This window comes from Molothrus aeneus, chromosome 24 (genome assembly GCF_037042795.1).
Source record: "Molothrus aeneus isolate 106 chromosome 24, BPBGC_Maene_1.0, whole genome shotgun sequence".
Classification (NCBI taxonomy): Eukaryota; Metazoa; Chordata; class Aves; order Passeriformes; family Icteridae; genus Molothrus; species Molothrus aeneus.
Genome location: NC_089669.1, coordinates 158,085 through 182,969, shown reverse-complemented (window position 1 = coordinate 182,969; position 24,885 = coordinate 158,085). Strand labels below are relative to the sequence as shown.

Genomic DNA, 24,885 nt, shown 5'->3' with positions numbered 1-24,885 from the left:
GGGTATGGGAGCAGCCTAAGACCCCCGTTAGGACGCAAATGGCATGGAGGGGCTGCAGAGGGCACACAGTACTGGGCACACAGTCGGTGGTTTGGTCTGTGCCCAGGTGCTGTAGCCAGGCTGGGCACTGGCGATGGCCAGTGCTGGCCATGCTGGTGTGATCCAGGTGGAGCCCTTCAGGTCTGTGTGCCCTCCTGCTGACTGTGGGAGCACAGACTCAGGCCGTGGTGCCAGTGGAGCTGCACAGCTCGGGGGACACCTGAGCAGAGGTGCGCTGCAGCCACAGCCCGGGGAGAGCGTGACACGGAACGGATCCGCTTGGAAGGAACAGCAGTGGGTCATCTGAGCCCTCCGTGCAGACCCCGACACCCACCGAAAGACAAGCTGGCGGTGCAAAGGCCGAAGCGGAGCCACCGAGAGCGCCTGCCAACACGCCCGCCCGTCCCGCCTCAGGCCGCACCGGAGCCCTTCCGGCCCAGCCCCTACACCGCCAAGCGGAAGTTGTGTGGGAGGGGCTTGCGGTGGCACCGCCCCCTCTGTGCCTGCAGGCCGCGGGGCCGCCCGGGCTGCCGGCCGTGTCGCCGCGCATGCGTACCCCGCCCCGAGAGCCCTGCTGGGGGTGCTGGGCGGGGCTTGAGGTGGCACCTCGCTCCCCTGGCCCCGCCGAGCCCGGCTCGGTAAATCAGCCGGGAGTCAGCGAAGGGCGGCGCTTGTGCTGGCTCTGCCTTTCGGCGCCTGCGCGTTGCGGTAGCTCCGGGCGGGGCGGCGCGGCCGGGCCGGGCCGGGGGATGCGGAGAGCGGGGCCGGCCGTACGGGCCGCCCGCGGGCCGCCGCCGCGGGGCCGGCCCCCGCTGCTGCCGCTGCTTCTACTAGCGGCGGCAGCGCTGTGTGCGCGGGCGGCCGCTGCTGAGCCCTGCGCCGCGCCCTGCTCGTGCCGCCGCGGCCTGCTGGACTGCAGCCGGCAGCGCCTGCCCAGTGGGCCGGGCCCGCGGAGGATTCCGCCGCTGCCCGCCGGCACCACGGGGCTGTGAGTGAGCGCGGGGGGCTGCGGGGCCGGACGGGCGGTGGGCTGTGGGCTGTGGGGAGGTCTCGGCCTGGCGGGGGTGCGGGCCCGGGGCCCGGCGGCGGGGGCGGTGCGAGGCCCGGGCTGAAGGGTCGGCAGGGCTCGGCGCTCGGTATCCTTATCTCGCTCTGTAACTCCTGTCAGGAGGGTGCAGTCAACTGGGGGTCGGGCTCTCTTCCCAGGTAACAAGCGGTAAGACAGGAGGACATAGTCTTCAGCTGTGCCTGGGGAGGTTCGGGTTCGACATCTGGAGGAATTTCTTCACAGAAAGGGTGATTAGGCATTGGAAGGGGCTGCCTAGGGAGGTGGTGGTGTTCAAGGAACGACTGGACGTGGCACTCAGTGCCGTGGTGTGATTGACAGGGTCGTGTTTGGTCATAGGTTGTACTCAATGATCTTGGAGGTGTTTTCCAACCTAATAGTTTCTGTGATTTTGTCCGCGGGATGTTCTCACGGAGCCCGGAGGGCTGTGGGCAGAGCACCCGGCAGTGGTGCCCCAGGGTGGGAGGCAGCTCTGCAGGTGGGGTCTCACCTGAGCGGGGCAGAGGGGCAGCATCGCTCCGTCCATTGCTGCTCATCCTGGGGGATCAGCCCAGGGCTGGGGGGGGGCGTTGTTCTGGGCTGCAGATGCACGTTTCTGTTGAGCTTCTCATCCACCAACATCACCAAGTCCTCCTCAGAGCTGCTCTTTATCCATTCTGTGTCTAGCCTCTGTTGTGGCTTTCAGGATTTTGGCACATGAAGCATGGATGATGTTTTTTCTTCACTAATACTACTCTAGCAGTTCTGAGTCTAAATGAGCTATAATGTATACCAGCTGTTTAAAATTAATCAAAGCCTATTTTTTCTCACATGATCAAGTCCCTGATGTGCTTTTCTCTATTAGTTCTGTGATACCATTTCAACTGGCACTGGGGACTAAAAATTCTTCTTTTTCCTAATTCTCAAATTACTTGCAGGTGGTGCTTCCAGTGTGTGTGTGTGTGCAGGTTGGTTTTATTTTCACTTTTTGTTTTTATTGAAGCCAGCAGAACAAAACTTGGTTTTTATGATGGAAGTACTCAGGAAACTTCATTTTGCCTCTGAAGTTATATATGCTTTGTGGCTAACCTGGTAGGTGATGAAAAGTGTTGTGAAGTTAGGGAGTTATGAAATTTTTTTTTTGTATGTCTGCCTGTTAACATTAGTTTCTTTAGAGTAAGGAATGCCAGCCCTGTGTGTAGGAGCAGAGAGAAGCACAATGCTGGTGGTCACTGCCTCTAGTCCCTTAGTGGCAGGTGTGTTTATATATCCTGGTAACCAGACAGATGATGAATAGAAGTAGTTCAGGTATCAGTTAATTAGTTCAGCAAGTTCTGTTCACAGTAGATTTTTTGGGTGAGCTCAACTGGCTGCCTGCATTCTGCATCAACACCTCTGCAGTGCCACAGTATGCTCAGCTTGGCTGAATTAGGATCATTCATCATCCATAATCACTTTGGTATGTGTGTTCTATTTTATTTACTTAAGAGATGAGTACCACTTAAGCTCAAAATGAATGTTTAGATGATGTTATATACAATACCAGATGAATCTCCAAAATACAAATTTTGCATGTTTGCTCTGTATTCTGCTCAGCTTGGGCCTCCCAGTTATAAAGGCTGCTTAAAGGATGGCTTCTTTGGCTTTGGCTTTTCCAGAACAAGGGAATGGCATCTGGTTCTCCAGAATAGCAGGAATCTTAGCTGTGTGATTGAATGATCTCTAAACACAGAAAATCAGCCAGTGTATTAATTCTGTTTTTTGTGATCAGTTGGTCTGTTTGAAAAAGAAAAGCATTAGTAACAGAATGTAGATATAAATAATGTCAGAATCACTTTAAATATCAACTCTACCCAACTTCTTGAAAGAGGACTTATTGTAATGAAAACTTCATTGTAGTCCAAATCTGAGTAATAATAGAAAAATACTTCCTGTACTTTCTGAATTAAAATCATAATTTCTAACTCAATATTACGACAGTAGGTTTCTGGGGGGGATAACTGGTTGTTAGCACATCCTCATCACCTTGGCCTCATGGCTGTCAGTATTTAGGAGGAATTTGGAGGAATTTAGTGTCCTGAATAATTTTAACTTTTGGTCAGTCCTGAAGTAGTCAGGCAGGTGGACTAGAAGGTTGTTGTAGGTTCCCTACCCAGCTAACATATTCTATTATAGTCTTCCTGAAAGCCTTAGAAAAATCAAGTTTCAGTTTTCTATGTGTATTAATCTTGCTTCCAAGATGTATGTCAGTGCCCGCTAGCTGTGCCTGATATACAGGTTGGTCTGGCTCAGAACCCGTGGCCTGGTTTTGCTCATTAGTGGAGTATCTGCACACCTTGAGGGGTGCAGCGTTATCTTCCATGTCCATTGTCTCCTTCCTCCATCTGTTGCACACTGGTTCTTTGGAAACAGCATGGCTTAGTACTTCCTGCTCTGGTTAAACACTCTGCTCCAAGATTAGACTGCCAGCACTGGCTGGGTGCCTGCATGTTTGAAAAATTCAGGAAAGTCTACTGCTGGGATTTGGGATCATATTTCCCTCTACCTGTCTGTGCCAGGCTCCTGTGGATGCCCAGAGGCTGGGGCTGAGCAGGGTCCAGGGGAATGTGGGCAGCTGGAGAGAGTGTCTTGAGCATTCAGCCCCCTGAGGTGGGAAGCCTGCTCAGGAGCAGCTCATGCTTGGTTGTTTTTGTGTTTTTCCTAGTGTTTAGGGCTAGCTTAATTACCACATGTACTGAGGAAGCAGAGCTGCAGAATAGTTCTGCGACTGGCTGCAGTTCTTCTCTCCAGGTTCTCTTGAGTCTTTTTTTTCCAATTGTTTCCAAACCCACACTGCTCTATCTGTATAATTTGCATCCTGGTGTAATTAAAAGAATACATTAACAACTGCCTGACTTGCCATGACACCCAGGATTTTAATAATTCAGCAGAATCTTTACACTGAACCTGAGTAGTTTGTCAATTGTCAGTCCATGTTGTCTTTTAGTAGGTTGTGGTCTTACAGATCAAAAATAATCTGCCAGAGCTCAGGGAGTGTTTGGACAATGCTCTTAGGCATGCAGTGGAATTTTGGGGGTGACCTGTTCTGGACCAGGAATTGGACTTAATGATTTTTGCAGGATCAAGTTTGGCCCTTGGTGCATTTGGAGTCAAGCACAGGCCCAAAGCTGTTGCAGGAACAGAGGACTGTGTGGATGCTGTGGCTTGTCCAAACCTGGTTGTCAATGGAAATATTTTGAATTATACTCATTTGCATTTTAATATTCATTTTAACAGATAAATAGAGTTGTGGTTGCAAAGTGTGATTTTGTCTCTTGTGTCAGCATAGCTGCTGCCTGCCTGATACACAAGGATTCAGGCTCTTGGCGTGAGCTTTCGGAGATTCACCTCTGTGCTGGACTTGTACCAGCAAAATGTCACATAGATGGGTTGGTTTCACCTTTTGGACTGACATCTGCCTGTCCTTTCTGGCATGGCTGGGACCGGGTTTCCATCACAAACCTGATTTTTTTTGGTCCATCGTGACTAGAGGCAGCCTGTGCTCGGAAGTGGATGCATCTGTTGCATTTATGCACCAAGTCCAAGGCAAAAGTAAGATACTGTGTAAAGTTACAGCAATGGGAATAGCACCAACACCCAATGTGAGCATTAAAGCTGGATTTAATGAGTCTTGCCCATTGAAAGAGTCCAACTCCCACATTTGATTCTTATAAGTAAAACCAGCTGGTGCTAAAGCATCTGTTTGTAAGATTCCCAGCCTCAGGGTTCTCTCTACTTCAGCTTGTTTGGGAATTCTCTGTATATTGTTCCATTAAAATAAGCCTGCCTTGGCTAGTCAGCATCTTAGGAAACTGAGAAAATGGAAGCAGTTCAGTAACGGGTGTTTTGTAAGAAATTACTCTCATGTCCCTGCAAAGTTTTTCTTTCTTCTAGTGGACAAGTGTTGTTCGTAAAGCTCTGGATTAAAGCCAAAATTCTCTGGTCAAGTACAATGTTCCTATCAAGAAGCTTTAACTAAATTTTTTTTATTCAAGCAGAGAAACAGAACTGTTTAGACTTTTAATTGTGAGTGACCACTAAAACAAGCTCTTTTCTTAAGTGAAGGAGCAACTGTATAAAATACATAAATGCAGTTTCAAACTTGAGATTGCATAATGTATACATGTTTTGGGTTTGTTGAGCTTTTTTTATTATTATTCCAGGAACTAAATAACTTTTTTCTCTGTTCTCTAGGGATTTAAGTCATAATCATTTATTATCATCCAATTGGAGCATTGATTTGTCTGTCCCTACTCTCCAAGAAGTGTAAGTTGTTTTTTATGAGGATAAAGTCTAAAGATAACCTTTCTAATTAGAATGTTTTAGTGCATGTCAAGATACCTGGTCTGTCTTGCAGAAATATTTAGTGCAAGTTAATTAAAAATTGATGCTCCATATTGGCAGCACATTTTATGTATAAAACTATGGTGTTGTGAGCAGAAATCTTTCTCATGAAAGAGCAGAAGACCAGTGTTTTTAAAGAGAAATGAGGAGTATTTGTTTTGGCTATAGCTGATTTCAAATGAAAGAGAAGTAATAGTATCAATGAAAATGAGAAAAGCTAGCGTGTTTCACCGTTCAAATTGTTAGTATTTAAGCTCTTGAGGAATCTTTTTTGTCAACTACTAAGTATTGTTAATACAGTAAAATTTTTAACCATTGATATGAATTATTTCTGTATACAGAAGGATTTTTCTCCTCTTTGAAGTGTCAATAATCTTTTTTGCCCTCTATTTAAGGAAAATGAATTACAATGAGCTAAGTGAAATTCCATATTTTGGAGAAACAACTTCGAATATAACTCTTCTTTCATTGTAAGTAATAGCTCATCTGCCTTTTTCTTGTTTAACAAATGGGAGAACCATGTTAGAGTTCTGCTATCAAATTGTAGGAAAACATCTTTTTTTCTTGAAATACTGCTCACATGAAGAGCATCAGGGAATATGTAAGCGCTCTTTAAAGAAATACAAATCAGTTGGACAATCAAGTCACCCTAAATTACCAATAAAATGCAGGCAGCTTTAAAGGGGTGGGATTCAGTCCAGGAACTTCCCATAGGACCAGCTCATCTATAGGCCTCAGAATTTGAATCTGTTCATATGTCATGGTGGCAAATAGCTCTTGGATTTGCAGTATTGCTTTAGCAATTAACACTTTTTTAAGCCTCTTGTGCATGTCCCATTTATGAGGCTCACTAGTACTGTTGATATACAGAATCCTCTTGCTGTTTCAGCTGTGCATCCAGAAGGATGAGATGTTGTGATAATCATATTTATTGCTGATCTTTTTCAGGGTGCACAATACCATTCCAGAAATAAATGCTGAGCAACTCCAGGTCTACCTTTCATTGGAAAATCTAGATCTTAGTTCTAATCTTATCTCAGAAATTAAAGCCTCTTCCTTTCCACGAATGCAACTGAAGTACCTGTAAGTATGAGTGATCTTCTGTTTCTGGGATTCCTGGCTCTACAATGATAGGGTTGGAGACCTCATTTACTCTTAAATTAGTGTCCTAAAGTCGACATCCTTACACAGCTTTGAGCTGGTAGCAGTGCTTAATGGAGCTACAGATGTCCTTGAAATAAAATAGTTTTCATACCAATCTGTATTGTATTTTCCCAAATAACACGGAAAACAGCAATTGCTGTTGTCAGAATGCAGGTACATAAGCCATCAGGGACAGGGAATAATTTCTGCCCTGTTTGAGTAGATCACTGTGGACATTGTGTTAACCACTTCTAACTGAAACATGGACATGCTGTAAAAATCAGCTCCTCACACCTATTCCTTTGGGAAGAAGGATTTAGCTTGGTGATTTAGATTTCTCATGTAACTTTGCAAGGGTCGTGGGTTCACTTAATCAGTGGTTGCTCTGAGGTGCTTGTGCCATTGTGTTCATCAAATTCTCTGTGTTCTGAAAGGCCTCCTTCCTTTCTTCCTTAGGAATCTGAGTAACAACAGAATAACTACTCTAGAAGCAGGTTGCCTTGATAACTTATCTAGCTCACTAATGGTGATAAAACTGAACAGAAATAGGATTAGTATGATTCCACCAAAGATCTTCAGATTGCCTCATGTGCAGTTCCTGTAAGTAACAGTCTTGAAAACATCCAAACAACATTTACAGCTGAGCTGTTAATCTCAGCATGTTCTTGACTTTCACACAGTGATGCTTGTTGCAAGGTGTCTTAATATTTGACTGTCATCTTTATGAAAGGGAACTGAAAAGGAACCGGATTAAAATAGTGGAAAGTCTTACATTCCAAGGATTGGAATCCTTAAAATCCTTGAAAATGCAGCGCAATGGGATTAGCAGACTAATGGATGGAGCATTCTTTGGCCTGGGTAATATAGAGGAATTGTGAGTATGCCTGGTTGTGGAGTTTTTTAGCATAAAGAAAATGGCTCTGGGGGGTTGTGTCCTGTATGGTTTCCCTTACATCAAGGCTGTGCTGGAATATTGACAAAATCATAGGAAAAGAGTTTTCCCATTATTTTTATGTCATGTCTGGTTACTTCAGAAGTGGTAAGATACATTTCCCCATTCCTGGAAGTGTTCAAGGCCAGGTAGAATAGGGCTGAATAGGTTGAATAGAGCAACCTGGTCTAGTGGAAGGTGTCCCTGCCCATGGCTGGGAGCTGGAATTGGAAGATCTTTGAGGTCCCTCCAACACAAACCAGTCTTGTGATTCCTTTATATTGGTCCTCTTTCCAGCTTCTTCCTACGTGTTGATCAAGAATGTTTGCCTCTGTAGTTGCTTTTTGCTGGTTTTTATTTGCAGTCCCCATAGCACGGGGTTGTTCTTTCCTCCATGACTTTGACAGTGTGAACACAAGGATGTATGATGTGATGTTAGCAGAAGACTTCTTTTTTAAAAAGTTATTTTTGAGAATAGAGATTATAGTTTTGTTTCTGCCACTCATCCCTGAAGCTGGTGTTTAGTTACTCAGTTCTTCATATACTTTAGTTACTTTTTTTAAAATTTAACAGGATTGAAAGAATCATGCATTTTGTGTTGTCTGAGGCTTAAAGTTAATAAATAATTTTGACATCCATAAGGTGAAATTTTGTAAGTAGATGTTTCATTTATTATCTATTTGGCAAATGTTTTTTCCGTCTAATTCATTAGAGAACTGGAACATAATAACTTAACAGAAGTAAACAAGGGTTGGCTGTATGGGCTGCGGACATTGCAACAACTCTATGTTAGCCAGAATGCCATCACCAGGATCAGCCCAGATGCATGGGAATTCTGCCAAAGACTTGCTGAGCTGTAAGTCCTGGGCTACTGTTCATTGGGGATTTTTGAAATGTTGCAGTTATTGATTGGCAAGAATGAATTACTGAAGGAAGTACTCAATTTCCTTGCTAGGCCCATGGCAATGATGTATTTTAATTATAAGTGTTCTGTTAGAGAAATTAGAACACAATAGTCAATCAAGTCAGATAGTATCTTAATAATTAATCCCCCTGCATGCCATTAAAGTGTGTGTTGAATGTTTTCAGAGACTTGTCATACAATCAGCTCACTCGCCTCAAGGAATCTGCCTTTGTGGGACTTGGTTTATTGGAGAAGCTAAACCTGAGTGACAATCGCATTAATCACATTGCTGATGGTGTCTTTAGAGGTCTGACAAATCTTCAAACCTTGTAAGTACAGAAAACTTCAAACAGACGTTTCAGTTTAATGCAATTTTAGTTTAAGTGGAGCTTTTGGAAGTAGAGATAATGGATATTGCACTGTGGGAGCCTGAGATCATTGTTGGTGGTGTCCTGCCTGCAGGTGTGGAAGGGCTGATAATCTTTTGGTTGCCAAGATGACAGAATTCCAGCCCAGCTAAAACAAGCCAACTGCTCAATAGCAGAGGTATAAGAAACAATGACTTGGTGACCTTGGGTACTCAGATGTGTGTTCTGTGGCTTCTGAGAGGTGTGGGTACCTTGTGTATCCAGTTGTGAAGCAAATAGCCTGGAGCTCTTTATTCTAGAGGGTTTCCCTAGGTTTGGAACCTCAGAAACCAAGGACTGAACCTTTCTGTGTTGTAGAAGGTGTGGTTTAGCCCATCTTGCTCATGTTCTGACCTCACAAACATAACTGGGGGTGTAGAGTTGCTTCTTGCTGTTTAAGGCACAGCTTTGCACTTGCCAGAACCTTTTCTGGCAGATCTTGGATATTTCTGAAGAGATCCAGTCCTGTCCCAAGTAGCTCTGAACAGTTGTAATTATCTTAAACAACAGTACTTGAGAAAGGAGTGAAAATTTATAACCCCTCTGTCACTTCATTAAATAAATGCTTAATTAAGCAAATTCACCGGAGAGGTTCATGTAAGCAGTCATACTCTGTTAACTTTAATACAACCTTTTAATTAAATAATTAAACCTAATTTCTTAGATTTAGAGTAGCATGAAAAAGAACAAGAGCAGATTAATTAGTAAGTTGTCCTGGGCTCTCAGGGATGTCAACAGTGAGGGCCTGGCCCTTTGCTTTGGGACTGGAATGTGCAGGATGGAGAGCAGGGGTGATTAACAAGGCTCCAAGCATTAGTGCCCAGCCAGGCATGAGGAGCCAACTCCTCTCTCACACAATGAGGGGTTTTCTTTTGGGCTGCTCACTCATTTTGCTGAGTGGTCTGAGTAGTGGAGTGTAAAAATACCTCAAAAAATGAGAGATAGCATGTGGTTTTTGTTCCATTGTTGGTTGTGTGCTGGTTGTTTGGTGCTACAGCTGGTGTATGTATTTCTGTGTGTGATTTTAACAGGACTTTATTTCAGAGTAAGAAAAGTAAGAAAATTGTTGTTACCACTGATGATATCCTGGAGGTTGATCCCAGTCTCTTCCACAATGGTGTTCTACACAGTTTACAGTCTCACATAATGGGAAAGTAGATACCTCATTTTCCCCTCATTAGCACAGGGAAAGAGGTGCTTGTATGAGTGGTATATACAGTTGCCTGTGTATGCAGCTAGATTTGTGTCAGTTGACTTGTTTGGAAGCTTTATCTAGCTGTTCGTAGAATATTTTTTATTAGCATGATTTCCTTTAAATACACTCCTCTCTATGCATGGTGGTATCAAAACAGCTGCTTTTGGCTCAGTCCATGCCATTCAGGCTAAAAATGCAAGTGAATTTATTTCATCTTCTTTCTGAAGAGCATTTAATCCTCTCCAAACTGTATTATTGCTGTATTGCTTTTGCTGTTCAGACCTTTCTTCTCCATGAGGGGCTGAAGTGCTATGCTGAGGTCAACCAGAAATACCATTAGCTGATAACAAGATTTGTGAGCAGAATATCAACTTCATCTTGAAAAAGCCACCAAGGTGTGCCTGACAGGCCTACACTGTAGCCTGGGTGTAATTCCTTAATATGCTAATGCTGGTATAAGCCTGTTACTTGTGAAGGTTAATGCTGCTGGTGTATTGGTTAATTCCCTTACATGAACCAACTTGCTTCAAGAGCCTCTCCCAGCTCCTGGCATATAGTCCATCACATGAAAAGTACTGGTCAGACTGGGGCTTTCCTTAAATGCCACATCAAGAAGTTCTGCTGTGGAATTTGTTTGTGGTGCTTACTGCAGCACTTATCATGAAGTTTTCCCTTTTGCCCCTCTGAAGTGAGAAATTCATTTCCTGACAAGTTTAGTTTTGTAAAAGTTTGAAACCTTGCGGGTGTGCCAGAGCCCCATACCTGGCCTGTCTTCCCCAGCTCACCACTAGCCCTGGTTAGAATGATGTTCCAAGTCTTCTTTCTGAGAAATGTCTTCTCCTGCAGGGACTTGCGGAACAATGAGATCTCCTGGGCCATAGAAGATGCAAATGAAGCTTTTGTGGGACTCAGCAGGCTGGATAAACTGTATGTATTACAAATTAGGGGAGCAACAGCATTTCCCAAGCATGCAGAGAGGGAGAGTGCAAAATATTAAGTAATTGCCAGTCAATGACATGAGGTAGAAAGCCTTTCTCACAGTGTTTCCACTTGTGTGTAACAACCACTCGATGTAGTCCTGAGTTCCTTGTTCAGGGGCATTAGATCCATGTAGCACTGCATTTCCTTACAGCACCAATTTGATGAGATGAAGCATAAGTATTTGACTGCATTTATTATTGAATACTTCACACCCTCTGTGTGGTGATTGTCATTTTTTGTGTTTCTGTGGTTTGGGTAAAAGTTACTACTTATCAAAAAAACAACCCCCAAAATACAAAGTATTTTTGAGCAAATTTGAAACACTATTGCATTAACAAACTGCTTGATACTTAGACTGTGCCCTTTTCATCCAGTGCCACGTGTTTTCTGGGAAGCTCCATCCTGTGTAGTTACAAACTTTGTTTATAACAAATAGCCTGGTGTGAGGGTGCGGTCCAGGAAGTTGTGTGGTGGTAGCAGGTTGGTATTAGGAAGTTATTGCTCCATTCCCAAATTCTACTTACTGCTCTTTCATCCTCCTGACTTAAATTATCTTCTGACACATTTCTGACCCAAATCTCTAAGTTGAAAATAGAAAAGAAGCCCTGTTCTCAGGAAAAATAGTTGAGCCTTTAAGCTAAAAAGAATAGTGTTTAGTCCTGTATCTCAGCTACAATTAGAAAAAAATGTAGTTAAGCATCATAGGGTATTTCTTTTGGGTCTTGTTTCTGAACTCATAATGACATTCAGACTGGTTTCTGGGCCTTTATTTTCAGAATCTTGCAAGGAAACCAAATTAAGTCAATTACCAAAAAAGCATTCTCTGGTCTCGAAGGACTTGAACATCTGTAAGTATTTTAATTTGTAGAACTCCTAATTATTTGTCAACTTTAGTCTTGTGTTCTTTGTGAGATTTTCAAGTATTTAACTGAAGGCAGCATATGAAATCACACTGACTCCTCATTGTACTCTTTGCTTAACTTACAGAGATTTAAGCAACAATGCAATAATGTCCATCCAAGAAAATGCCTTTGCCCAGGCTCAGCTGAAGGAGCTGTAAGTTCATAACAATTATTTAGAGATTCTTTACTAGCCCTACCTTGGAAAGAATTCTTCAGCCATTGTAGGGTTGTTTGAAGTTGTCTGAAGTGTGCCTGCTTTCATCATGAAATATTTGCAGCAATGCTGGTAAAATATCAACTCCAAGTTGGTAGCAAAATATTTAGATTTAAGGTTTGATAAAATCTTCAACTGCATTTCCTTATTTGCAGTTAGGAGGAGTTAACTTTTTCTTGCAGTACTGAACCATTAAGCTTTTCCTATCCTGATTTTGCAGCAGGCTCAGTGCTGCATGTAGGCAGTGAACAAAACAAATAATTCATCAGGAATCTCTCAGGGGGATTAGCAAATCCTGTGTTTTTCTTCCTATTTATGGGGGCTAGGGAAAGGCTTTAAAATTCACAGCTAGACAAGATTTTCTATGTGCTCAGCAGATGTTTAAGCTGATAGGGTCTCTTGTGGTCTTTAGACATCTGAAGTAGTATAATGTGAAATGACCTTCACACCCAAGACTAATACTACTGTAATGCAGTCCTTTCTGTGAGATAAAGTCTCTGACTGTTGTAATCTGGTCTAAAACTGTTTACTACTCCATTAGTTAACCTTGGCCAGATGGACTTAGTCTGCAAGATCTGCTGCTGTGAGGAGACTGTTTCAGGTATTAAAGTTGCCTTCTCTGATGTATTTTAAAAGTGATGAGACATTGATATATGCAGGCAAAGAGCAGGATGGAATCCTGGCTTGTTTGGTGCCTCTTTTCTCCCATGACTGGCTGCATCTTAGGATACATCATTAGGATACATTCTTATTAAATGCTAGACTGTCTCAAGTCAGTCAAACTCATATTTGGAGTATTTGGCAAAGAAAATTCAGCCCCCATGTCTTGAAGGCAGTTCAGAGGTGGCGTCTGGCTCTCCAGCGAATGAGTAATAATACTTGGGAAACTTTGAAAGCAGATGGTAGGAAAGAAGAGACCCATCATTGCTTTCTGTCGGTAGGTCTTCTGTCAAGCAGAGAAAACAAGCTGTTGCAGTTGATATCTGTATGAAATAAATCACTTTTGGCATTAAATATTTATCAGCTGGCATTAAAATGAGAATTGAGGCTTTTGCTCATTTCATAATGGCAGTTGTGTTTAGTTTGAAACATGGAGCTGCGCTGCAATGTTATGTTCTTTTAATTGCTTTAAAGAGGGATGAGATAATTGTAAAGACAGGCTTAGTGGTTTTGGGATTGTTTTTTTAGAAGTTGAAACTCTGAGTTTATATTCTCCAGGATTAAAATGAAATGTTAGGTTTTAATGATGATATAGAGGGATTGATTCTAGCATAAATACCCAAGATTTTATAATAAATACCTATAAGTATAAAATAATACTGTAAATATGATATGTCTGTATGTGTATGCTTTAAGTCGCTTTGCTGTGTGAAATCACATGTATGCATGTGAACTAACCTTCACTCACCCTTTTGTTTTGCTCTGTTTCTGCAGAGTGTTGAACACAAGCAGTTTGCTTTGTGATTGCCAGTTGAAATGGCTGCCCCAGTGGCTCAGTGAGAACCATTTGCTGCGGGCTGTCAGTGTCAGCTGTGCTCACCCTGACTGGTTGGCAGGACAAAGCCTTCTCAGTGTGGACCCTGATGACTTTGTTTGTGGTTTGTATTTTTAGTGACTTTTGATACAAAAGCACAGTAACACAAGTCATGTAGCTGAAATCAGGCTGCAGTTCTGAGGAGGTACTTGGTCCTGGCCATGGTGCCCATGTACATCCCTGAGTCTGCTGTAAGTTTGGGGTTTAATTCTGCATCTCTTTGCTCTGTTTTGTGGTGTTTGAGCACTGAAGTTAACCTGAAGGAGTAGTGCTGTTGGGCATTGTTTTTTATTTAGCTTACTAGTAAGAAAGGATTATGCTTTCATTCTCCCTGCTTATGACTACCTTTAGCTTTGTAAGGTCTGTTTGACATTTTCTTCCTGCTTCTTGCCCGTACCAGCAGAATATTGCAGAATCATAAAATAGTTTGGGTTGGAAGGGACCTTAAAGATCATCCAGTTCCAACCCGTGCCCTAGACAGGGACACCTTCCATGAGAACAGGTTGCACGAAGCCCTGTTCAACCTGGCCACGAGCTCTTCCAGGAATGGGACAGCCACAGCTCTGGGCAGAAATTAGAGTAGTTCAGGCTCTGGCACATTTTCTGGTGCTCCATAACTGTGATGTTTATGGTGATCTGAAACTCTTTGCCCAGAGTCTGCATGAAACCTGTGGCAGGCCTGATGTTTCCTTTTCCTGGTGGGCAAATTTTAAAACAGTTACTTGTGTATGTGCAATTCTTTCATTGCTTTGGTGGCAAAGGCTACAATAGTAATCGTGTAGGTGCATGCACCTACTTCTCCACTCCAGTACCACCACAGTGGCATCTGACAGAGCTCTGCATGTGCCTGTGGGAGTGTCTTGGCTGAATTTATGGATATGGAAACCATTTTCATCGAGTGGGATGAGTTAGTGGAGTTCCAGCTTGTTATGCTTTGTGCTTGTAGAACTTCAAGGCTCTTCAGGGTATTTAAACTATCTGAAAGTAAGTCTCAGTCCTTCATAAAATGGTCTGGCTCTTCAGCTGAGCAGGATTTTTGAGTGTGATCTAAATGTAGCAAGTTTCAGAAGCTGGACAAAAGGCAGGGCTGCTCAGCACCACATTTCTACACTGATTGTTTTCAATGCTGGTTCTTCTGCGTCCTTCACAGCTTGATTTCCAGCTCAAAATAGCTGAATTTGTGCCCCTCAAGCACGACATCTGTTCCCAAAGTTTTGGTTTTGTTTGCATTCTTTTGAGTGAGTTTTCTTGCAATATTAATTCAAGTTTAAGAGGAAAGTAGCTGATCTTCGTGCTTTTCTTTTCAGATAATTTCCCTAAACCACAGATCAGAGTGCACCCAGAGACCACGGTGGCCCTGCGAGGCACAAATGTGACCCTGATGTGCACTGCTGTGAGCAGCAGTGACTCCCCCATGGCCACAGCCTGGCGCAAAGACAGCGAAGTCCTCTATGATGCCGACGTTGAGAACTTTGCCAGGTACCAGCAGCAAAGTGGGGAGGTGCTGGAATACACCACTGTCCTGCACCTCTTCAATGTGAATTTCACTGATGAAGGGAAATACCAGTGCATTGTCACCAATCACTTTGGCTCCAATTATTCCAACAAAGCCAAGCTGACTGTCAATGGTAAGTGATAATGGTAAAAAAGGAGAAACACTCTGAACCTAAAACTCCATTTAAGTAGCTACAAGTCTATTTTTCGCAAGCTGGCCCAAAATACTCTTGCAAATATCAATTGGATTTAGATGTATCACACATAATTTTATAAAGCTGGAAAGAAGTGATTTTTTTTTTTTTGTGGATGAAAAGCCTCTGTTCACTTTTTTGACAGTGGCGTTTATCTCCCATGCTTGATTAGAACACAATTAGTTGTTCATTTTGTTAATTGGAGGTGGAATTCTTTAAACTAAAAGCTCCCTCTACTGTCTCCTCAGAACTCAGCACCTTTCCCACATGTTTGTAAAACTGGGGAAGACTCATCAGAAAATAAGTGGTAAAAACTCTGAAAAGTCAGAAGTGAAGTATTTTTTTTTATTTTTAGCCATCATGATTGTCTTCTTACCTCCCCTTCCCTCAAAATAAACAATGTTCACATCAGTCAGCAGACCACTGGTCCCCACAGTACCTCAGAGAAGAGGTGATGAGATGGAAGCATGCCTTCCCTGTTAGCAGAGAAGAAAAATGTGGCAAAGACTTTTCCCTTGATTCTTTCCATGAGAAATCATCTTCTTCCCTTCATCATCTTAGAGGAACTTAAGGGCTTTAAACTGAAAGAGAGTACATTTGCATTGGATAGTAGGAAGAAATTTCTCCCCGTGAGGTTGGCACAGGTTGCCCAGAGCAGCTGTGGCTGCCCCATCCCTCTAAGTGTTCAAGGCCAGGCTGGATAGGGCTTGGAGCAAGCTGGGAGATGGGAAGGTGTCCTTGCTCTTGTCTTAAGGATCTCTTCCAAATCAAAGCATTCTGTGGTTCTATGAACACTGTAGGTGTACTGCATTTAAATTTTGGGAGAAAGGCTCTTAAAACTAACCACTGAAAATTTGTGCAGTTCTTCAGAAGAATCTGTTGCTCTCTCTTATGGAGTGTTTCAGATATGTTTTCAAATTTGCTCTCTACTGTGGAGATTTTGCTGCATTTTACCTGATAATGAAAATGCTGAATTGATGTCCCCTTTGTTCCAGAGCTCCCTTCTTTCCTGAAAACTCCCATGGATCTCACTATCCGCACCGGGGCCATGGCCCGCCTGGAGTGTGCTGCTGAGGGCCACCCACCCCCACAGATCTCCTGGCAGAAAGATGGTGGCACAGACTTCCCTGCTGCAAGAGAGAGGAGGATGCATGTCATGCCTGAGGACGATGTGTTCTTCATTGCAAATGTGAAGATGGAAGACATGGGGATCTACAGCTGCATGGCCCAGAACATCGCAGGGGGACTGTCAGCCAATGCTACCCTGACTGTGCTGGGTAAGTGTGACTGGCCTGTACTGGCAGATGGGTCCCTGCACATCTGCGGTGGAAGTGTAGCTTAGCTATAAGTAGCAAGTTGAAATGGTGGAGAATGAAGTTAAAATACAAGGAGCAGCATTTGGTGTGATGTTTACACAGTGAAGCTTTAGAACCTGAGTTGCAGAGCTGCCTGGTGGAGTTGGAGTTAGTGTGATCTTTGCAGGGAGCTGAGGGGCATATCTTAGTCCAGCAGTGTAGGTCAGGCAAGTAATTGGTGTCGCCTTATAGCAAATTTTGTCACAGGTAACAAACTTGCCACAAAGAAGACCAATGGGATTTTGGGATGCATGCGAAAGAGCATTGCCAGTAGGTCAGCGAGGTGATCCTGCCCCTCTGCTCAGCCCTAGTGAGGCACATCTGGAGTGCTGTGTCCAGTTCTGAGCTCCTCAGGACAAGAGGGAGAGTCCCTGGAGCAAGTCCAGCAGAGGCTACAGAGATGATGAAGGGACTGGAGCATCACTCTTAGAAGGAAATGGTGAATGGTTGGACTTGATAATCTTAGAGGCCTTTTCAAACCTAAATGATTTCATGATTCTGTGAAAGGCTTATGGAACTGGGCTTGTTCAATCTTGAGAAAAGATGGCTGAGAGGAGCCCTCATCAGTCTGTGTCCGTGTCTGCAGGGAGGGGTCAGAGGATGGACCTGGCTCTGCTTGGTGCTGCTCAGCAATGGGACAAGAGGCCCAGGGCAGAAACTGATGCACAGCAAGCTCTGCATGAATGTGAGGAAGAACTTCTTTACTGTGCAGGAACAGGCTGCCCAGAGTGGAGTCTCCCTAGCTGGAGATGTTCCTGGATGCAATCCTGTCCCATGTACTCTGGGATGACCCTGCTTGAGCAGGGAGGTAGGACCAGATGACCCACTATAGTCCCTTCCAAGCTGACCCATCCTGTGAACTATGCTGAGTAATAATGGAAGGTCAGTTCCTTCCAGACTCTTAACATTATGGCCAAATTTAGAATTGGAGTGGCACAGGTTTCCCAAAGCAACTGCAGCTGCCCCATCCCAGGAAGTGCTTGAAATGCTTGGGTGGGCCTTGGAGCAACTTGGTCTAGTGGAAGGTGTCCCTGTCTATGGCAGGGGATGGGACGGGATGATCTTTGAGTTTCCTTCCAGCCCAAACCATTATATTTTTCCATGATTCTTTAAAGTTATCTTACAATTTCACTTTTTGTCCCAGAAACTCCTTCCTTCATGAGGCCCCTGGAGGACAGGACAGTGACCCGAGGTGAAACTGCCGTCCTGCAGTGCATAGCTGGTGGCAGTCCTGCCCCTCGCCTCAACTGGACCAAGGACGATGGTCCCTTGACAGTCACCGAGCGGCATTTCTTCGCTGCAGCAAATCAGCTCCTCATCATTGTGGATGCAGGACTGGAGGATGCTGGGAAGTACACATGCATCATGTCCAACACACTGGGCACTGAGCGTGGCCATATTTACCTAAATGTCCTGGCTTCCCCCAACTGTGATTCTTCCCAGAGTGCCATTGTCCATGAAGACGATGGCTGGACAACAGTAGGGATTGTGATTATCGTTGTTGTGTGTTGTGTGGTGGGAACGTCCTTGGTGTGGGTTATCGTCATCTACCACATGAGGAGAAAGAATGAGGACTACAGCATCACTAACACAGGTTAAGTGTCAAATCAACTGTCTCTGGTCCTGTTTTTAGTCAAAAACACTTTAAATTTCTGGATTTGTTACAAATGGATAAGATTAAAGAACTGAAGATTTCCTTCTAAAATCCCTTCAGGGTTTTGCTCAAATTCCTCCATTTTAGAAGTTCTTTTAAATACCAGAAGTGTGCTAATTCTATTCCTTATACACTAGGTTTGCCCTACATTGAGGGAAAACAGTAAAGTTTGGAAGTAGATATTTGAATAAATTTAGAAATGTTTTCAGGGCCTGGAATAATAGGTGTAAAGTATCTTTCTGGCCCTGTCAGCTTTGAACTGGCTGTCTGGATTTGTAATTACTGAGGTAGAAAAACGATACCTACATTCAAGTTGAAATTCTGGATATTCTTGTTAATGTGGGGAATAGTGGTGTTAATACCTTGAAATCTTCACACTGTTTAATGTTGCCAATGTTAATTCTGCCTTGCAGAGGAGATGAACCTACCTGCTGACATTCCCAGCTACCTGTCCTCCCAAGGAACACTGTCTGAGCCTCAGGAAGGCTACACTAGCTTGGAGGCAGGGAGCCATCAGCAGCTGATGCCTCCAGCTGGCAGCTACATGCACAAAGGCACAGATGGTAAGCAAAGGCCTCAGGTGTATTGCCAGTGCCTCATCAGGATGCCAATGCACAGTCTCATCCTCACAGGTTAAGTGTCAAGATAGATCTTTATCCTGTTTCTTTCCTTTGGCATCTCAAGAGCCCAGGCAGAAGAGGTGGAAAATAGATTTTGCTTGGCAGATGACTAGCTGTGACTCCTATCCTTGGTATAAGGTTGGCTGGTTGGTTTGTTTTAAGGTTGGTTGGCTTGTTACAGTTTTAACTAAAGGGTCTGCACTATTTCCCTACCTCGTTTGGACATTTTTCTGGATGTTCGTGTCATTGAGATGCCTTCTTTGTCATCAAAATGCTGAGGACTCATCACTCGTTACATAGGCTGGCTTGAAAATTGATCCTCAGTGTAAATTTTTCACACCCATCCATGGTCCCTCCAGCCCAGTCCCACTGCACTAGAGTCTGTATGAGGAAGGAGTTGAGAAGCAGCTCATCTAAGTGACTGGTTTATCATCAGCTCTGATCTGTGTGGGCATGCAGGGGCAAGTCAGGTCCAAGCTGGATGTGGGCAGGTATCCCAGTTTAATCCCTAGGCTGTTTCACCCTGGTGCCCAAGCTGGCTGCACCTGCATTGAACTTTTTTGCCCATGAAATAGGGGAACATGTCTATGGTTCCTCTGGTCAGCTTCAGAAGGGGACTGCTGTGGAGAATTTGGATGGGGGAACCTGGGGGATTTCTCATGTGACCTCTCAAGCCAAGTACTCTGTTACTCCCTTAACTCTAAAAAGAGCCTTCAATCTGTGCTGCTGTAATAAATGATCATACCAGGACATAAAGCCTGTGAAAATCTGGCATCCTCATCCTTTTGAGAGTATTTTATTTTTCCATTGTGTTCATCAGGTGGTGCAGCACCATTAGTGATCTGCTCCGATTGTTATGACAATGCCAACATCTACTCCCGGACCCGAGAGTACTGTCCCTATGCCTTCATCACCGAGGAGGACCCCCTGGATCAAAGCCTCCCGAATCTCATGGTGCAGATGCCCAAGGAAACGTACACAGCACACACCCACAATGAAACCAATGCTCTGGGTAATCTCTTAGGAGACAGAGATGTGCCTGTCCTCCTTGCCAACCATGACAAAAAAAGTGATAAGAAAATCTCTTCCCAGCAGATTATTGGTGAGTGCCCACTTTTCCTTTTGTTGCTTTGTATTCCCTAATAACTTTGGCTTTCATTATGCTGCCCTTCACTATTGACAAACAGCTTCAAGTGCCAGTAGTTTGTGGAATAACTCACATGTTAAAACACTTGTTCTCCAAATGCCCATGTTGCATCAGCAAGCAACAGCTTGCATCCAGTACCTGAGATTGAAGAGGGTGATGTTAAAAAGATAGAATTTCTTAATTTGCAGGTTTAAGTTTGTGGAATGTGAGTCTTTGCTTATACTTCAAGGACATGTGTTAACCAAAAGTTGGAGCTTCACATAAGAAATTCAAATAGCCTTTCTGTTTGAGCTGGCCTTAAGTTCAAAGAACTCCCTAAATTGGTTATTTTTCTGTTGACTTTCTTCCAGATCACCTTTTTAAAAATTCACACTGAAGCTCTATGTGTTCCTGGTTACCGTAAGAGATTGCTGGAAAAGGAGAGCATCTAGTAAAATATGCTCTCAAAACCAGAGAAAATAATCTCAGAAGGATTGTAATTGCCGAGTCACAGAGCTCAAATCTTTTTAAAATCTCAGTGTGATTGATCTCTGCTCTTTATGAGCAGTGACAGCACCTGAGGAACAGCTGGAGCTGTGTCAGGAATGGTTTGAATTGGGTATCAGGAAAAGGTCCTTCCTCCAGTGGGTGGTTGGGCACTGCCCAGGTTCCCCAGGGAATGGTCATGGCCCCAAGGCTGCCAGAGCTCAAAGAATGTTTGGACAACGCTCTTCAGGCACAGGGTGGAATTTGTTGGGGTGTCTGTGCAGGGCCAGGAGTTGGACTCCACGATCCTTGAGGGTCCCTTCCAACTTAGGATATTCCTTGACTCTATGAACTTGCTTCTGTTTATCTTCTAATTTTTCTCCCTCAGAACCCTTCCAGGTTCCTCTGTGGGGAGGCAGCAAAGACCTGGCTTGCTCTCACCCGCAGTTCCTGCACCATCCGTTGGCCCACGAGGCGTCACAGCCACTCCGGAGCGACAGTATTGCCAACAGTGGCCGGGACCAGGCATCACCCAGGTCCTGCCGCAGGCTGCGGGAGGAGAGTTTTGATTTTAACAGGACACGGAACATTCATGACCACAGTGAAACCACATAAAACACTCGCAAAGCCTTGAAAGCAAATCCACGTTTTGACTGACTGTATTTACTACCTCAGTACTAACCTAACCCCAAGGCCAAAGATGCTTGTGTACGTGTCTGCAAGTACTAAAGAGTCAGACTCTCTTAGAGGAGATGGCACATGCCCTTTTTTCTGCAATTTTTCCATTGGAAATGGGAATGTGCACCAGAGAACACATGGAAAATTAGTGCTATCTACAAAAATAACATTAAAACATGGATTGTGTGATGCTGGAAGCAGTCTTTGTGGTGGTGCATGTTTTGGAAAGCTCTGAAGAATGTGTGTAGCTATTTCAGTGTTTTGTCTGCTTGGAAACAAACCATCAGGGCCTCCTCATGGAATTCCCCCGGAACTGTAAGTGTAAAACTCTTGGCCAGCTTTTCCTTCCTTAGACTGTTGGCAGGTGTCTGTTGCCAGTCTGAATTTGGGGCTTGTTTTCTTCTAGGAATAATGGACTCTAGTTGTAAATAAACTCGCATTTATAAATATTTTGTATACACTAAGCATATAAATGTGTTGACTGTAATGTAAATTATTTTTTATTATGCTAAAGTATGTATCATACTGTTAGTCTTGACAGCTGCATATTAAGCCATATGGGGAGCTTGGGGGGACTGAAAGCTTGTTTGTGAGGGAGTAGAGCTGTCTTTGTTTTGAAAAGTGCATTTACTTATAGATATGTGGTAGAACTGTGATATTGATGAATTTCATTGTTGCCTACAACTGTGTGCCTGGCTGCAAGCTGATTCATTTCATGATAGTAGCAGAATTTCAAGGTTTATCTAAGCTTTTATCTATGAAAAAACCCTTTGTATTGTATCTGCTGAGAGGGTCTCCAGCTGACAGTTAAGTTAACTTTTAAAAAGAATGTGGTGATGAAAAGCATGAGGTAAATTGAGAGAGCACTTGGTGAATACTTATTTCTTCTGCATAGCCAAAGGCATATGGAATTTAAAACACCGATCCTTTTCTGTTGTAAAATATCAGGCTACATTGTTGAACTAATAGTTCCCTTAAATCTTGGTGTGGTCAAAATATTTAAATATTTGACAGGTGAGAAATGATACAATGCAGGGAACCCCTCACTACTGAAAGATCTTGCTGACACAGAGGAAGCTCAGACTCCATAGTTTCAGTGAGATGTGCCTGAGAAAATGAGGATGACAAATGACATTATAAAGGCTTCCTGGAAAGTTGTTCTTTTTGGGGGAAAATGCCCCTTTTTGGTAGAAGGTGTTAAAAGACTCCTCAGGGATGGGTTTTCAGCAGGTACATTGTGCTCTGTCACGCCTTTAGAGTGAGGTGCTTCCTTCCTGGTCACTACTGTCTGCTTTGGAGCTATAGGATTTGGACCCAAATAAAGCCATCTGTGTGATATTTTTATAAAGAAACCCCTTTTTGGCCCAGCTCAGTTGTAGGTATGTGAGAATTCCCATTGATCCATTCCTGGACTGATAGATTTGCGACTCAATTGTTAGGTCTAGTCGTGCAGAATCACAGCAGAATTTAGAGACTGAAGTATTTGAGTAAATGAGTGGGGAAACACTGGGATTAATGATGCTTTTCCCATGACTCTTTGGACAGGAATAATAGTCAAAACCTTGCAAATGAGTAAATATTTTTAAGGCCTTTTCCCATGCTCTCAAAGCCAGCATGGCTGCTTTGGTAGACAGCAGCTTTAGTGGGGAGGGGATGCAATTGTCCTTGACCTTTTGGTAAAATAGAGAGAAACACTGGTTTGTAAATTTTGGAATTCTGACAGGTGAAATCTTTAAAAAAAGAGAAATTTATCAGTTCATTTCTTTCTGGTTTTATTTCCTCCAGACTTTTCCTTCCCAGACAGCATTTAAGGCACAGTGCTTATTCTGAATCCAAAGTGCTCCCTGCTGCAAGGACCCAGCACTGTCAGTTTAAATCCAGATGAAAAAGGTCAGGTCATGCCATGAAACTATAGCAGCAGCAAAGCCTTATCATTTTGGGCTGCTCTCTCAGCCAGTAGTCACTCAGGCTACTGGGACAAGGTGCTGCTGGCATCTGTGATTGCCAGCAGTGGGAAAACCGCGTCCCTGCTGCTGCTCTCTCAGCGCCATTTGGCAAATGCTTATTCCTGTTTCTTTCATTCCTCTCTCGCTTTGTAGAAGCTGAGCTCACACATCTGTCACAGTGCAGCTGGCATCATCCAGACCCTGAGAGTACTTGGGGTACAACTCTCTGGAGCAAGAGAATTCACTTTAGGTAGGTGAGACCTGCTTGTCCTGGGTCAGGGCTTTAAAATCGCTACTGTCTGTACCAGGACTATACTGGCTGTCAGAGAGTGCAGCTAAAGCTGCTCTGATTTCTGTGAGAGATTGGCCTATAAAAGCTGAATCCTGATTTAAGACATTTACATCCTTCCATGAGCATTTAAAGTCCATAAGCTGGTTGTAAATAGCTGATGCTTGTAAGTAGGTGACACTTTGCTGCACTGTGGAAAAACTTCTTTGGTAGACTTGGAGGAGAAAATCATGTGTGTCTTGTTTTCCCTTTGTAGAGGGACAGAGTGGCCTTTCTTTTTTTCAGTAAAAACAAGCAATTGCCTCAATCAATGCCAAAGCACTACCGGTACAGGAACTGAGGGGGTTCAGAAGCAGCAAGAGCAAAGCTGCTTCTGTTCCCTCTTGCTATTTCCTATTGTCTATTTATATTTTTTTTTCACAGCAGAATGTATATTTTGTATAGCATATGTAATATATGATTGTCCATTGTAACATATGTCCAAACAATAAAATGCTGTATACATTGAGCATTCAGTGTAACTCTGTTAGTTTGCAAATTGAATCATTATATTTTTTCCTATGGTATTTAATTTTCATAGGGGGAAAAAAATAGAGTAAACTTTGCCAACTGGACATGGTTCTGGGACTCTGAGATTTGGACAAGGTGACCTCTGGAGGATGTTTGCATCTCAACCATTTTCTGATTCTGTGGTTGTCATTTCAGTTTTCCTGCAGGAAGTACCTGTACCCTTTTTGGAAAATGGAGGAGGGGTGGTTCTTCCACAGTAGTGTTAACTCTGTGCCAGGAGCCTTGCACATCACTGTGCTCCCCACACTTTTCTCCTGCTTTTCCAATGCTGCCCTCCTGCACTCTGGATCCTCTGAAAAGATGATTTTCTTTCTAGCAATGAACTGTCAGCACAAGTTAGTGGGAGCATCTCCCACATGCCAGCTCAGCTGCAGGAGGTGCCGCTAGCCCAATCCCTCCTGAAAACCAGCATGAGCTTTTTATTCCTTTGAATAACTCCCTCTCTCTCTCCCTGCATTCTCCTGCTGGTTCACGTTCTGATAATCACCTTTGTTTTCCTGTGCTCTGTCCTGTGTTCTTCACTCTTGTACCTGTTCCCAGATCTTAGCACTGACTAGCTTTTCCCAGGTTAACTTGAGCTCCTGCAGCTGCTTCATCCCCGACTCCTGCTTACAGATGTTTACACCCAGGGAGAGGGCTCCCAAGACCTGCATGTGCCTTGTTCCCCCCACCCTAGACATGCTGACCTTCATGCTTATTCTGGACTAGGACTTTGCACAAGGGCATGCAGTGTCAGGACAAGGGGGAAAGGCCTTAAGCTGATGAGGGAAGGTTTAGAGTAGATATTAAGAAGAA

General features: G+C 43.8%; 1 protein-coding gene across 1 annotated transcript; it reads left to right on the top strand.

Moving 5' to 3' along the window:
• The first annotated feature begins 962 nt into the window (after positions 1–962).
• LRIG2 (leucine rich repeats and immunoglobulin like domains 2) lies at positions 963–24,028 on the top strand. The gene is made up of 18 exons (XM_066565202.1): positions 963–1,027; positions 5,318–5,389; positions 5,863–5,937; positions 6,416–6,550; positions 7,067–7,210; positions 7,341–7,484; positions 8,254–8,397; positions 8,631–8,774; positions 10,894–10,974; positions 11,805–11,876; positions 12,016–12,084; positions 13,579–13,742; positions 14,986–15,306; positions 16,362–16,643; positions 17,866–18,315; positions 18,789–18,938; positions 19,816–20,097; positions 20,996–24,028. The coding sequence occupies exons 3-18, from the start codon at positions 5,867–5,869 to the stop codon at positions 21,220–21,222; spliced, it is 2,880 nt and encodes a 959-aa protein (XP_066421299.1). The 5' UTR covers positions 963–1,027; positions 5,318–5,389; positions 5,863–5,866; the 3' UTR covers positions 21,223–24,028.
• Positions 24,029–24,885: the final 857 nt, after the last annotated feature.

Excerpts from the sequence above, each read along its gene's own strand:
- LRIG2 (XM_066565202.1), top strand. The coding sequence starts at position 5,867 with ATGAATTACAATGAGCTAAGTGAAATTCCATATTTTGGAGAAACAACT. Across the intron at positions 6,551-7,066 it reads CGAATGCAACTGAAGTACCT|GAATCTGAGTAACAACAGAA; the intron begins GTAAGTATGAGT and ends TTTCTTCCTTAG. Across the intron at positions 18,939-19,815 it reads CATGCACAAAGGCACAGATG|GTGGTGCAGCACCATTAGTG; the intron begins GTAAGCAAAGGC and ends TGTGTTCATCAG.